The 15345-nt window shown below is 40.3% G+C and overlaps 1 protein-coding gene across 1 annotated transcript in view; it reads left to right on the forward strand.

The window, feature by feature from the left end:
* The window catches only part of USH2A (usherin), a 295540-nt gene that overhangs the window by 86298 nt on the left and 193897 nt on the right, over positions 1 to 15345 (forward strand). The window contains exons 15-19 of the mRNA XM_006094330.1: positions 3260 to 3421; positions 7575 to 8066; positions 8907 to 9176; positions 10576 to 10745; positions 14123 to 14267. Of these exons, the coding sequence (XP_006094392.1) occupies positions 3260 to 3421; positions 7575 to 8066; positions 8907 to 9176; positions 10576 to 10745; positions 14123 to 14267 (1239 nt within the window). The remainder of the gene's footprint in view (positions 1 to 3259; positions 3422 to 7574; positions 8067 to 8906; positions 9177 to 10575; positions 10746 to 14122; positions 14268 to 15345) is intronic.

Genomic DNA, 15345 nt, shown 5'->3' on the forward strand with positions numbered 1-15345 from the left:
GTTTTTTCTTTATCCCTGCTTATCAAAGAGGCTGTTTTAATTCTCCTTTTCTTAAAAGAAATATTTTTATTGTAAAATATGCAGAACAAAATTACCATATTAATAATTTTTTAAACCTTTTTATTGAATGCATTGGGGTGACATTGGTTAATAAAATCATATAGGTTTCAGGTGTACCTATCTATAATACATCGTCTGTACATTGTATTGTGTGTTCAGCACCCCAAGTCAGGTCTCCTTCCATCACCATGTATCCCACCTTTTACATCTTCTACCTCCCCTACCCCCCTTTGCCTCACACATACCGTTGTCTGTGTCTATGAGTTTTGTTGTTATTGCTGAATCCCTTCATGTTTTTAATCCAGCCCCACAACCCTCCTCCCTCTGAAAGTTCATTCATAATGTTGTACAACCATCCCTATTACCCATCTCCATAACTCTTTTCTTCTTTTGAAATGGAAACTCTATACTCTTTAAAGGTGAATACCCCTCATCCCTCCCAGCCCCTGGCAACCACAGTTTCACTTTCTGCCCCTCCCTTTCTCGGTCTCTCCTCTGCTTTGGGGTCCATTACACCAGTGTTGGCGCACGGCACACCTGACATTGTCTCCTAGGTCCCTGCGGCTCTGTTCCCTTTTGTTCCGACTTTTTCTTTGCCTCTTTCCCATGGATGGGATAAAGCAGATTGCTGTATCTTTAAGATCCATCTCTCCTTTATCTTCCAGTTTACTGTTTGTTTGCTACACTCAGGAGTCTGTCTATTGATTGCCTCTTTTATGAGTCTGGTTCACAGTTTCTTTGAGTGTGTTGTAATTTTACTCTGAAAACACTTAAGCTATTAGTGTGGGTTGTTGGTTTTTTTTTTTATAAATTTGCATAGGCTTAAAAGTGGAAAACTTTCTCCACTATATCGTACTGATGTCTCTAATCAGTTTTTGTTTTGTTTTTTAATTTTTACGTATAGCCTGGCTTCCTAGGGGATTGCTCCTATGTCTGAATAAGCCAATGATATGGGCAATGTTTATGCTCAGATACTTTCAGACCACACAGCTCCTGCCAATCACTGTGAGTTAGAGCGCCCAGAAATAGTTCTTTGGATGATTTGCCCAGTTTCATATCACTGATCTATTCATGTTGGTTTAACCAGAAGCACCCTATTCTCATCTTTCCTTTTGAAACATCTCTTAATTCTCCAGCTCTTCTTTTATTTTTCCATCGTCCACTTGTTTTAAGTTAACAGAACGTAGAGCTGGGCCAGTGGCCTTATCCTCTCCTGTAGTTGATGATCACCATGCCGCTAATCTCCCGACTGACACGTGTGGGCACCAGTGACATGTGGGTTCCTGGGTTGTGCCCACCCCGGCACAGGGCATGCCCTCTGCCTCTCCTCTTCTCCTTCCTGCCGATTTGGTTGTGGACTTAGTGGTCATCTACTTGGGCCTATGTAGACAAAAATGACCTCGTAGGGATGGCAAAGGTAAATGCTGGAGGGATCTATCTAGCCTTTTGTGAGAGAGAGGGACACACACAGGCACACACGCCATCTTATAACCCTGACAGGTAGACATCGTCATCCTCCTGCTGTAAATGGGGAAAAGTTCAAAGAGTTCAATCGAAATTTGACTACAGACGTACAACTACCAAAGTGCCAAAGCCAAGATTAAAGCTCATGGCTCCGAGACTGATGGATGCGGTCACAGCATCATGCCTTCCGACCTTGAAGGAGAGTCTGGCAGATGCAGAGGCCGTTCCTGGCAATTTTGATGAATGAATATGTGCTCATTTTCTCAGAAATCTACTTTCAGCACAGAAAGGATGGGCTCAAGTTATCGCATGCCCAGCATTTCATATTTATTCCCCAAAGGGTGTGAGGCCATCTAAACATTCTGGTCTATGAAAAGGCTCATGTAAATGCCAAACAGGCACTATTCATTCACACCGAAAACCTGGAGGAGATAGTGGAGAGGTGGTCCTAACATATAGTCAACTTTAAATATTCAGCGGAGCCCTGTGTGTGTATCGGTGTGTGTGTGTGTGTGTGTGTGTGTGTGTGTGTGTGTGTGTTGCCAAGGAAGTTTTCGTGGAATGTGAGTCACATTCAGTGCCCTTTGACCTGGGACTGAAACATCTCTCTCTTGCAGTCATCCTGAAAGTATTTCACTGTCTTCGGAAATGGTCTGAAGGTCAGTGTTGATTGCTGTAACCCTGCAATCTGGTGAGCCCCTGATAACATGCAGAGTTTTAGATGTAGTTACAAATAATCACTAAAAAAAAATATTAAATTGCCGTGGCTGGCAAGGCTCTCAGAGAGTGCTGTAAATGAGACAGTTTGTGATCTTTGTGGTTCTCCTGCGAGCAACAGCCTTTAGAGCCCTAAATTAAAACTCGCTGCAACATCAAATGTACTGTCAGTGTTCAGCCAATCAAAGTGACCTTATCAATTATGGCGAATCCATGATTTTGAAAATATCAGGTATTTAGAAATAATCCTCCTTTCATGTGTCCTTTTGAGATTGTTACTACTCTTGTCCTCTATCTAAATAGGCATACGGACAGTTAGACTTTTCCTATAACAATGCTAATTCCAAAGGAGAAACAAAGACTTAAAGGGGAGGAGTGAGAGTGTATCTGGCTTGAATGTTTTTCTTTAACCTCCGACATCAGTATGATCTACCATCCTGGCACCCCTAACAGGTGCTGGCGTGTCCACATAGTACATTCAGATTGTTTCCTGCTAATATTTGGACTGTTTAGCATTCATAACATCCATCGCTATTTGTATGACCAACTATTATCCTTTCCTTACACTGTGCTCTGTGAAGCAAGATGAGGCATTTTGCTTAATGCGATGGAAAACGTCCTTTTCAGACACCTCAACATCATGCTTCTTCAATTTCAAGTGTCAATGGATCTTATTTATGTCACCATTTAAATTAATTAAATAGAAAATGAGTGTTGATGCATTCTTGGTTGGTTCCTCAAAGAAGTGCTTACTGTAAAATTTTGGGGTTTCCTCCTCAATTACATTTCTGTTAAGCTGCACTGACCTACAAATCTGTATTATGCTTACAGATACAATGCTTTGTTTTAGAAATTCATGATCTGTACCCTTTGTTTATTAATGTCTTGGTCAACCGCGTGTCTTCTTGATGAAGTAATCCTGGAACAGAAAGACCTCTTTGCTACGTCTCTTCCTTCAGTGTACTTATGTGCTTATTGATTGCCTTTGTTAATAAATGCTCTCCCCACTGTCATTTAGCTCCGTCCCAGCAACCTCCACCCAGAGGACAAGTTCAAAGTTCTTCGGCCATCCATCTCTCCTGGAGCCCACCGGATCCTCCCAGTGCCCACTGGCTTACTTACCGTTTATTCAGGGACGGGTCTGAAATCTACACAACTGAAGATCAATATCCGTACGGTGAGTGTAAAGATTCCTCGATGGAAAGATCCACTATTCTGAGGGTTGATACATTAGTTAGGTTCTTTGATGTTGATAATAAATATGGTTTCCTCTTTCTAGAAAACTGTTTTAAGCACAGAGAATTATACACCTCACTAGTAAAGAAATGCAATAAATGAGATGCTTCGTATTTGCTAAGCCCTTAATGCTTACCAAATTCTCACAGGTGAAAAGAAAAAAGACCAGCCAGCATTGATGAGGATGTGAAAGAGCTAGGACCAGCCTAACTGCTGGCATATCTGTGTGGGCCCATGGGTACAACTTTTCATGCAGGATAAGTTGTTAAAGTATATGCAAAACCTTACCCTTTGCATACTATTTGACTCAGCAAATTTATTTTAGGAAATTCGTCTTCAATGAATAGTCATCAGTGGACTCAATATCACAAAATACGTTCAAACCTCCATTCTCTAATAGCAAAATATTGGAAAATTCAGACATTCAATAATCTTTCAATAAATTACGGTACATGGCATACATGACTCCTGATACATTGTGAAGCAAATTGTAGGATGATTGCCTTTAAAAAAATCTTAATTTACATATTAATGAATGGAAAATGTTCAAGATGTAGTGTTTAAGGTAATTACGTGGTTTTAAAAATAATCTATGAGTTATGTTTTAATTCAAAAATATATAAAATGACTGAAAGGCTTACCACAAACTGATGTTTAGTTTTCTCTGGGTATAAGGATTAGAGAAAATGTATCAAATATTTCTATAATATGAATTCAATTTTTAAAATCCTCGGGTTAAAAGTGGATGGGGCACAACATGATCTTAAATTGAAAGAGGAAGGATGTGAACAAACTGTAAACACTGTCTTTGCATCTGTAACTTGTATGAAGATTTTAAAGGAGCTTGTGGAAATCAAGCTGTGTAGACACATGGTCTTTAGAAAATACTCACTCATATGTTTGAGATACATTTTCCCTAAAGACACAATGAAGAAACAGAAAATGTTCCTTCCAGTTCTGTCTTCTCTGATATTTGCTCCTGGTCTTGTTTAGCTACAAGCCAGTTTAAGAAACACGGGAGCCCTGGCTGGTGTAGTTTAATTGGTCAGGCCTTGTCCCATGTACCGAAAGGTTGCTGGTTTGATTCCTGGTCAGGGCACACTCCCAGGTTGTACGCCCTATCCCTGGTGGGAGGCATGCAGGACGCAGCCAAGCGATGTTTCTCTCTTCTCCCCCTTCCTCCCTCTCTCTAAAATCAATAACAGATATTTTTTAAAAAGAAACATGGCAACAGGTTGCCAACTCATGTTGTTCTCTTGGTTTAATGCCCGATTTCCAAAGTCTAGGTTAACGTTTACAATTAGAAAAGTCTACAGAGCAATGAAGAAATTCTATAGTTCCATAATCTTCCTCAGAATGATCAGGAGGGTGCCTTCTTTTAACTTGCTGATTGGCTTTAAAAGTTTTGCATAGCTTATGGTTTTATTCCGTATATATTACCAAGGGTTACATGTCACACCTAATTCTGAGTGACTTGCACCTGCATTATAACATCCGGACTTTCTGATAACTCTTGTCCGTTCAGCACTCCATGCCTTCTTGGAAGTTAATGGGAACCCTGAGCTTCACGATGCAGATTGCAGAGGGAAGCGAACATCTGCCTACATCTGCCACACTGGCAGAGCATCCTGATATCCTGCTACTAGAATGTTTGTTTTCTTCCAAATATCAGCATGACCCAGGTGTCCTGAAACTTAAACTTTTTTGATAGGGGCGGAGGGAGTCACAGAAATATTGAAAGTGGTTTTGAAGATGACAGTACCGCTGCTTGAGCTGCTGCTGAAGTGGTGAATTAGGGTCACCCAGTTTCCCATACAGCTTAATTCCGTAATGATATTAAACTTCGCTTACAGCATTCTGACTAGAGGCATATTTTTCACCATAAAATATTGTGATGTGTTTTATAGAACATTGCATTTGAGTAAAACACTCCGGCTCTTTTACATGATTGCACTATTATAGTAGAATCCAAATAACAGTTTCTTACATAATAAATGTGTGCTCATTCACTAATCAGACATTTATATAATCCTATTATACAAGGTATTCTTTCCTAAAACCTTATTTTTTTCATGAAAAAAAATGCCACTTCTGGCATTTCTTGACAGCCACTATAATTAATGATGGGACAATTATCTGCATGATGGCATTTGAACAGTAAGAACAATTGGTTAGGGCTGTCAGAACTTTGTATCACTTAACAATATTCTCGTGTTTATTATTCCGTTCCCAGTGTGTGGCTAGCATGTGTAATATGAAAAGGAAACTACTTATATTCAGTCAGATGAATACAGATCTTTGGGTTAAATGAAGGCATTTGGAATTACAGGTGCAGAGTCATTGAACTTTTCAAAGAAAATTAATAATCTCTCCCAAGCAAGTCTGAACGTTTGGTTGAGACCATTGTAGAATTCCTTGTTGGAATAAGACTTTTCCTAGCTGCTCTGTTGCACTGTGGGGTCACTAGTTTCCAACCTAAGGTCATGACAGCCGGTATATTACTACTTTTAGAGCCTGCAGGTCATTGGTTATTAGTAATAGCATGCTAATAATAGTGGGATCGCTTTAAAGGTTCTGAATTAACTTTTAAAAAATAAGGTAAGGTATAGTCAGTGGTTTCCCTAAATAAAAATTCACTCATGTGCATACCTGTGAGCTTTCATAAGTAGAAGAGAGAGGTGTAGAAGTCAAGTTAGCATATTGGGAATTATACATAATTAGCACCTAATATCACCTCCCTGCAGCCCCAGTCTGGGTTGCACATGGGTATTTTCTGTGTCATAGATGTGACAAGAAAAGCTATTGCAGGATATTGCGCTCTTTTAATAGTATTGACATTTTTAGGCTGGCTAGTACATCACATTAGTTTTTCCAACTTCGGTTTGAAACTGAAGGAGAACTAGGCTTAAGAATCAGGGAGATGGAAATTTAAAATAAAAATCATCTTTATTACAATAAAAGCCAGATTGGAGAATATACCTTCTGTGCTGAAGAAACACAAAAGACTCAATGGGCTGATGGGAGCATGCTTTTCCTCTCCCTTCCCTCCCCTCCAATTCACAATCAGTTAAATCATTTCTCATTTGGAATGGGTAGGGAGCTAGTCCTTAAATGTTACTCTAGGTAAACGCTTCCACGGGGAAACTAGAACATGATTACTTTGACAATAATGGAAAGTTTAGAGTTTCAGACAATGATGTATCTTAGTGAATCCTAGGTTTTCATGTCCACCTTTAATATCACATAATTTATTATTGGATACTACATCAGAGGATCAATGCAACAAGTGATAAGATGGTTCCTCTGAGAAAAACAAACAGAAAACATAGGGAGGGGATATGAACACAAAAGAGAGAATAAAGAACAGTTGTTTCTATAAGACTGTTAATATTATTGCCTAGAAAAATAAATCAGTGTATATGGAAAATTATCCATTCATTCATATACTCATTCAGTAAACTTTTATTCAGTGCTCAGGCCAGACCAGGAACTGTATGAGCCACTAGAAACACAAAGATGAAGAGGATAGTTCTCATGATTGAGAAGGGAGATGGAGAAGTAAAGCAAAATTACTCCGTGGCTTCTGTGTCCTGATTGGACTAGTGCAGTACTCAACATATTTTCATGCGGAACTTGCAGTGACATATATGAAGAACAGCAGATTTACCCTTCACTCAGATGTTCACTGTCTTTGTCCATTCAGGCTACTATTAAAGAGAAATGCCACAGTCCGGGTGGCTTATAAACAACAGAAATGTATTACCTCAAGCTCTCCAGGCCAGAGGTCCAAGGTCAGGGTGTTAGCATGGTCAGGGTCTGGTGTGTCTATCTCACATGGATGTTTCTCTCTGTCTCTCCCCCTCCGTCCACTCTCTAAAACTCAGTGGGAGAATATCCCTGTGTGAGGATGAGCCAAACAACAAGAAAACCTTCTGGTGCCTAACTGTTCTTCATACAGAGTGGATTGGTATAGCTCATGTCATTAAGTCATATAATAGGAGAACCAGGAGAAATGATTTCCTCGCCAGGAGAACCAGTAGAAATGATTTCCTTGCCAGTTTTGCGGAATGTAACTATTTTCTTCTCATTTTCTTTTTTTAATTACTTCTTAGACACTGCCCTGTCGCCATATACCTCCTATTCCTATTCCGTCGAGACCTCCAGTGTGCAGGGTTCGACGAGGAGTGCAGCTGTCGCCTACAGGACAAGGCCAGGGGTCCCAGAGGGAACCTTGAACTTAAGTTATGTCATCCCTGTTGGCTCTGACTCAGTGACGCTTACCTGGACGGCAGCCTCCAATCGCGCTGGCCCCGTAGAGAAGTATCTCCTGTCCTGCGCTCCCTTCGATGACGCCCAGCCCTGCGTTCCCCATGAAAGTGGCGGAACCACGGCTACCATCTGGAATCTGCTTCCCTTCACCGAGTACCGCTTTTCCGTGCAGGCCTGTACCAGTGGGGGCTGTTTACACAGCTCGCCCGTAACCGTGACCACAGCCCAGGCTCCTCCTCGAGGGCTTGGTCCCCCTGTGGTGCTGGCCATCAGTTCCACAGAACTGCGTGTCGAGTGGGCTCCGCCGATGGAACCGAATGGTAGGAACTCCAGGCCTAGATTTCACTTTCTTGGGCCAGACCTGAGTGAGAACCTAAGGAATTTGGAATTGTGCAAGAGTGTCTCGTAGCCCCATGCGTTTTTTTATAACTGCAAGATATAATAATTGAGAAACAATCTCTCACGACGTAAGATACTATTTGTCCTGGTTAGTAGAACGAGTGTATTTCTTTAATCTAATAACAAATTCCATTCATTTAAATTGCCCCTTAAAAGGCTGATATTATCTTTGCTCTTAATGACATCTGCCACAACACAAATTATGTTTCTAATTTAAAACTCACTTACAAAATGCATTATATTTGACTGTGTCACAGAGTTAGGGCACCCTTAAGCAGTAAATTTTCTCTTTTAGGCCTAAAAAAGGATATAAAGTAATACAAAAAAATATGTATATAGGCTAGCTGACTCCATTAAGTTAATTTTTGTGTTCATACAATTGAACCCTGTTATATAGGCCAGACATACTTTCATAGATTTTTAGTAATTTAATATCATGTACATATTATGGCAAAACCTTTTTTCTCTTAGACTTTTAAAATTACTTGATAAAACTAGGTGGAAATCAACTATAATATTCTAATATTTATGCAAACAGGCCTTATGTTAGACAGATAGCCAAATTAAAATCTCCAAATTTGAAATATATAAATTGGAAGCATGCTGATAAAATTTCCATAAAGAAAAAGCTATTCTTAGTAGAAATTATAACCATTCATCCTGAAAAATGTTATAATTTTTAACTGATTTAACTCCACCCTACCCCCCAAATAGTCTGTTTGTCTGATGAATCATCTTGGCTTCCTGTTTTCCTTTTCTAGGAATAATTGCAAGGTATGAACTCTACATGAGAAGATTGAGATCTGACGGAGAACCCACGTCAGCAGAAAGTCGGGTGTTTGAGAGCAGCGGCTGGCTCAGTCCTCGCCCGTTGGCAGAGTCGGCCAGTGAAAATGCGTTGAAACCCCCTCTGGCAGCCACAACCGTCCCTGGCCTGGAGCCTTACACCACATATGAGTTTAGAGTCTGGGCTGGGAATATGGCCGGCAGTGTGTCCTCCCCCTGGGCCTCAGGACGGACAGGAGAAGCAGGTGAAGGTCAAGCTCTGAATTCTACTTTTAAAACCCCTGAATGAAAATATTGCCTCCAATTAAAGTCCACAGCACTAGAGTAAGAATTATCAACTTACATAAGCCAAGGGAAAACGTTGGTTACATGGATAACTCAAGGTCATAAAGAACTTGAAACGTTTTAGGGGGAAAATGCTTTAGTTATTATTTCAAGGGGAGGGGGGGAAATGACTTAACTAAAGTAGTAGCCTTTTAGGAATGTTTGCAAAGTAGCAGTTGGTTTCCAGTCCTGAAGCGGGCTGGCCATATGTTCTCATCTCGCTCCAGATTCAGCACAGTTCATGTTCAATGAAGGAGATCCCGTTGCAGACCTCACAATTCTGCTTCCGTTCTATTTCTCTTTCCAAAACAAATAGTTGAGCTACTAGATCACACCAAGTGACAGAATCCTGGATTTCAGAATCTGTAATTCACGAGTGTGCTTGAATGAGTAGTTGGCAATATGGAAAAGAAGGAGGGTGAAAAATCTTTTTAAATTTTTTAAAGAAACCTTTCCTAAGGCAAATGAGATATTTTTAATTCTCCACTTTACTCTTTACATGAAAAACACTTCACATGTTATGAGTCTTTACCAAAATAAAAAAATACGCTTCTGCTATGCTTTGAATTAATTCATGGATATCCGAAGAAACCCGAGTCCTGATTTAACGTGGACCCTGTTAGGACTGTGGAGGCTAAAGGGTAGCTGTAGGTTGATGTCCAAGGGAATCATTTCATGAATAAAATGTGCATTGTGCCAGCCATCTTGGACAAATAACAGTGCCAAGATAGCACAGGTGATGAGCCATGGCGTTCAGGAAGGGGAAAGTCAAGGTCAGAAATGAAAAGTAATGGGTGAAGCCGCATCACCGGACCCTCGTAATCTTATGGGTCACTGGCTAATGAAAGTGTGATGAGGTCCTTTGATAATACACCTTTGGTTAGCACATTTAAAATCCGCATTAAGATCTCAAGGATGGCAAGGGGAGAATGTATGTGTGTATGTACCCTGCACGTTTCAATCAAGATTTATTGAACACGTTCTTTTTTTCTTTTTCAAATACTTTATAAGACCTATGGTTTCCCACCTAATTATCTACTAGTTATCTTTATGAACACACTCAAACTCCTAGATTATTTTTCTTTTATAAATGGAAAACATCTTTGCTGGTAATATGAAATTGGAGGACATCCTTGCAGATAACATGTAAAAATGAATAGTTTTTATATGCAGCAGTATACTCTTTGATTTTTAACAACCGAATATTATGTAAAAAAACCCGGGGTATTTCAGAAACTTGAATGAATGTGGGGACTCGATTTGGAAAGCCTGTGAGTACAGCGTTCATGGTTTCACTATTGTCATTGTTGCCCTTGACAGAGCCTATATCCATGGCCCCTCCCTCGGTCTCCCCCCTCTCACCACACTCTCTCAACGTGTCCTGGGAGAAGCCGGCCGATAATGTTACGCGAGGAGATGTTGTGGGATATGAGATCAATATGATTTCTGAACAGTCGCCTCAACAACCTGCTCCGGTGGTGTTTTCACAGGTATTGCTATTCTCACACAGTGTCCTTTCACAATTGAATTATATCTTCAGTTTGACATTTTCTGAGTTCGCAGAATTCAGTGACAGAATTCTTTAGACATTGCTTAAACGGGGCATTTATTCCCTAATGTAATGTGACATGTACAAAGCTCTTCTATTTATGTACCTTATGTTTTCTAATATAAGCATATTTTAAAACTAAGTTTGTATAATTCTGTTTAATGAAATCTACTTTTCTCACTTAATATCTATCCTTAAAAGTTTTGTAAGAAGCTGATTTTCAGTAGCTATGTACTATCATAGTATTTGGGCATACAATAATTTTTTTAACCAGTGCAAAATCAGTTGATATTAGTATTGTATAAATTATTTTGGAAATATAAATAACATTAATAAGAACATTTAATGTGCATTTTGCATATTTCTCTTTCCTTGGAAAAAAATCTGAGGAGTGGAATTTCTCACAGCTTATAGTAAAGGTTATGATGTTCAAAGTTCGGGGTGGATATTGACCTGTTGCCTTGTTGTATTTCCTTCTCCAGCTAGCGGTAATGAGAATCATAATCATTGCTGACAGCTACTGGGTATTTACTATGTACCTGGTCTAATTCATTGGATAGATATACGCATATAAACAAGCTTAGGGGATGGGAGGCTCACGTTAGCCCACAGTGTATGGTTGTTCCAGGGTACAATCCATTTGATCAACAGGAGGGTGGCCAATGACAGATACTGGCTAGTGTCAGCTAGACAGGTAACTGCATACTTGGCCGTGTAGCACCTCTACCTGCAGACAGAGATGCTCTTTGAAAGGGATTAATGTGACAACAAGGTCTTCCCATGTGATGCCTCTCCCATTAGTTTACCCACATTCCTCTCCCCCAGACTTCCTGGTACCTCATCTTCCAGTCTTTTTGCTTTGATGTCAGGACCCATACAACCAAGCCACCATCATATGGTCCAGGTGTAGCTACCTCGGTCCCTTCCCTTTGCACACAGAGTGGAGGACCAGGTACACTGCCTGAGGGTCTGCCCATGGAGAGGATATCTTCTTGCTGCTGGTTTTCAGGACCATCCCTACAGCCTTCATCCATTTTGACTTGCAACCACATACTAAGACAACCCGTTTATGAACTGAACCGCATTTTTCTCCTCTCTCAGCTTGTAGGAGACCTCCAAGGAGTCCTGGGTATGAGCTGAGATTGAGTCACCAGAATGATGGATGACATGGGGGGCTGGACTACCTGCTTGCCCAGCATGTTGTGCCTTATGTCCATTTCCCGATACCACTTCCCTTTGATGATGAATTTCTGTTAGGCGCACCCGACCTTAAGACTTGGCATGTCCCACAAAGCTCATGAGGAGTAGCTTTGGCTGCATGGCCAGCTAATGTTCCTTACTCAGTTTTCTTTTTCTGAGGCCCAATAGCATGCTAGCAGCTCTAGTAAATGGTATGTGGTTTCCATCCTGTGATAAGTCTTTGCTCCACACCCTAGGTGTCTACCTAGTGATTCTCTTATTGTGGCCTTGCTACAGGGTCTCATAGCGCCGTCTCCCACTCCAATCACCTCTGGTAGCATAGCATCTGCGAGGCTTCATGTCCAAAGTGGTTGGTCTGTCTGCTTGCAACAAACCCGGGTCCTGTCCTCCTCTGGGTGCTGGCGGCCTCCCTGTGACTTGGCACCGTGGTCGGAACAGCATTCCCAGACCTGGGGTGTGCTCTCCCAGAACATGAGAGAATACAGAAGACACATACACCTTAACATATTTATACTAAAAACAATTTTGTTTTCCAAAAATCTACATCAATAACACCAGGTTGTTCTAAACGGGATAAATTTTTATAGCAATGTGAAGTAAGTTTTACCCATTTTTAAGTTGTATTTTATTTAGAAAATTTTAAGTCATGTGGCAAAAATGGTAAAAGTTATATCCTCAATAACCATTTTATAATGAGAGAGAGAAAGGATTAATTCAGTGTCTGTTGTTTTCCTGATTTCTAAATGTAATTGCAATGAAATGGTTCCACAGTTTTAAATTATTCCCCGATTTTTAGATACTTTGAAATCACCTTTATTTCTGAAACCATATGTAAATGATGTAATTTAAATTCTAGCCCTTACTGGTTTGACTCAATGGATAGAGCATCGGCCCACAGACTGAAGGGTCCTGGGTTTGATTCCAGTCAAGAGCATGTACCTTGGTTGTAGGCTGAATCCCTAGTAAGGTGTTTCTCATCAATTTTTCTAACTCTCTCTCTCCCTTCCTCTCTATAAAAAAAATCACAAAAATAGATTTTTAAAAATAAATAAATTCTAATCACACTGTTTTTTAGAACTACTCACCTAGGTTATAAAAATTTAAAATCAAGACTCAAGCAAATATTCCAAATGAATTTTATTGTACTTCTAAAGGGAAAATATGTAGAAAATTCCTGCATATATGACTAACCTTTACAAGTTTTCATATTTATGGAATGTATTTGTATTTATGAAAGACTTTGTGATCTCTTTTTATATCACCAATCCTTAGCAGAAACAGTTTTGTACTTACTCATGCTTATTGTTATACTCTCCATTTCAATGACTTTTTTTTTTCTCAGTAGAATTTCCAGTGGTTCTTTGTGTCTACAGACCAAGCAAATTTACATGGATGCTTTGATCATTTCTAGTTAGAATGACGGGCCCAACTCTCAGTGTTGGTTATTTAATTACTTGTTTATGGACTAGGGAGTTCCTCCCGGTCTCCTTTGCTCATATCTGCTATTTCATCCGAGACTGTGTGATAAAGACACCATTTCAAAAAATATAACTGTTTGATCTAATGCATATGTGTTTATTTGCATAAGAAAGATAATTGAGAATTGACTTCATGTGGCTGCTCAGTAATGTGTTTATTTTTTGTTTTGTTTTGTTCTGTTTTGTTTTAAAGAAAATGATGGGATTGATTTAGCAAAGTGACATCTTTCTGTACCATCTCCATCGAATAGCATGTGGGCATTGCTGCGCGGGGGTAGCTTTGGCCAAGCCCTATGGTTTTAATTGGACTTTTTCATGATAACAATGACAGTGTCACCATCCTTTATCTTCACCATCGGAGACAATAACCATACCGCCACGCTGCTTTATAGGGCAATAATGTGGGTTCCTCACTTATCCACTCAGGAACTGCATTATCACCCCATAAAACAGTGTGATTGGATGATTATCAATTAAACCCTTGCTTGTTGAGACTCTTCCAACAAATTCTCTTCTCCTAAGAGTGATTGGCAGTACCTCCTTCTGTTTGAATTCATGGAACTTGGACGGCCAAGGTGATATTTTTCACATAGATTATCTACTATCTGACTTTTTTCTTTTTTTTTTTTTTGCCTGGAAGGTGTTGGCCAGGACTGAACCCCAGCAGCTGTCCTATATTGTAAGTGGACTGAAACCTTACAGGACCTACAACTTCACTGTTTCCCTCTGCAATTCAGTTGGTTGTGTAACCAGTGCTTCGGGAGCAGGGCAGACGTTGCCAGCAGGTAAGCCAGTTTCCACGGCCATGAAAAATATACTGTGTATTTATAAACGAACACCTACAAAGCTCAACCCCTTCTCCCGTTTGGACTTTATATTTGTCTTTTGCTTTCTCCTGCTCCCTCACTCATCCTGATTGCTACTACCTTTGCCTTTTTAACCAGAAAAATAAACAAGTGTAAGAGGTGCCTAGGAGTCCTGAGTTGCAGCTGTTACCATAATAAGAAATAGAATTAAGTGCAGAGAAGCCCCTGGGCTCAGCCACCATCCCAGATCATGGTGATGCCCTGACAATTGTTAGACGTATTCAGGGGCCTTCTTCTTTTTTAATTGATTTCAGAGAGGAAGGGGGGAGAGAGAGAGAGAAACATCAATGATGAGAGAGAACCATTGATCAGCTGCCTTTTGCACACTCCCCACTAGGGATCGAGCCCTGACAGGGAATGGAACTGTGACCACCTCCTTCGTAGGTTGATGCTCAACCACTGAGACACACCAGCCTGGCAGGAGGCTTCTTATGAGGGCTCAGACTATCTCGTCCCTCGGTCTTGACCTTTTTTGGGGGTGGGTCTACTCACAGCTCTGTTAGGGAACCAGAGGCAGACATTGGGAATTACCAGGCTGCCCTGCTGGTGGTATATTTTGCCTTTATTAGATAGACAGTGGTGTACTTATTAATTTATTTAGTATTCATAAGAATGTGCTAAGTTTATAAAAAGTAAAGACTTGTCCACTATGGTCATAGTAGGAAGTGGTTTGTACATATATTTGCTTGCTTCACTTAGAAAAAAACCAGACTCAATGCAAACAGGATTACCTGTATTATTACCTGGATAACACAATTATAGGGCTTTTAGTCTATTTTCAAATCAGTTTTCCATCAGCCGCCCAACAAGGCTTGGTTTCCTGGGGCTCCTTAAGAAAATGTCCTGCTGTGAGTGGAAAAGTCTCCGACATGAATGACAGATGGTGCACAAATATCCCGCTACAAAACATTCCCTAGACCCTCTTCCTGTCTTCAGGTCCAGTGCGCGAGTCTGTTGTCTTATTTTGTTTTCATTCTGGTAAACCTCGTTGCGTTCA

The sequence above is a fragment of the Myotis lucifugus genome, unplaced genomic scaffold (assembly GCF_000147115.1).
Source record: "Myotis lucifugus unplaced genomic scaffold, Myoluc2.0 scaffold_133, whole genome shotgun sequence".
NCBI classification, from domain to species: Eukaryota; Metazoa; Chordata; class Mammalia; order Chiroptera; family Vespertilionidae; genus Myotis; species Myotis lucifugus.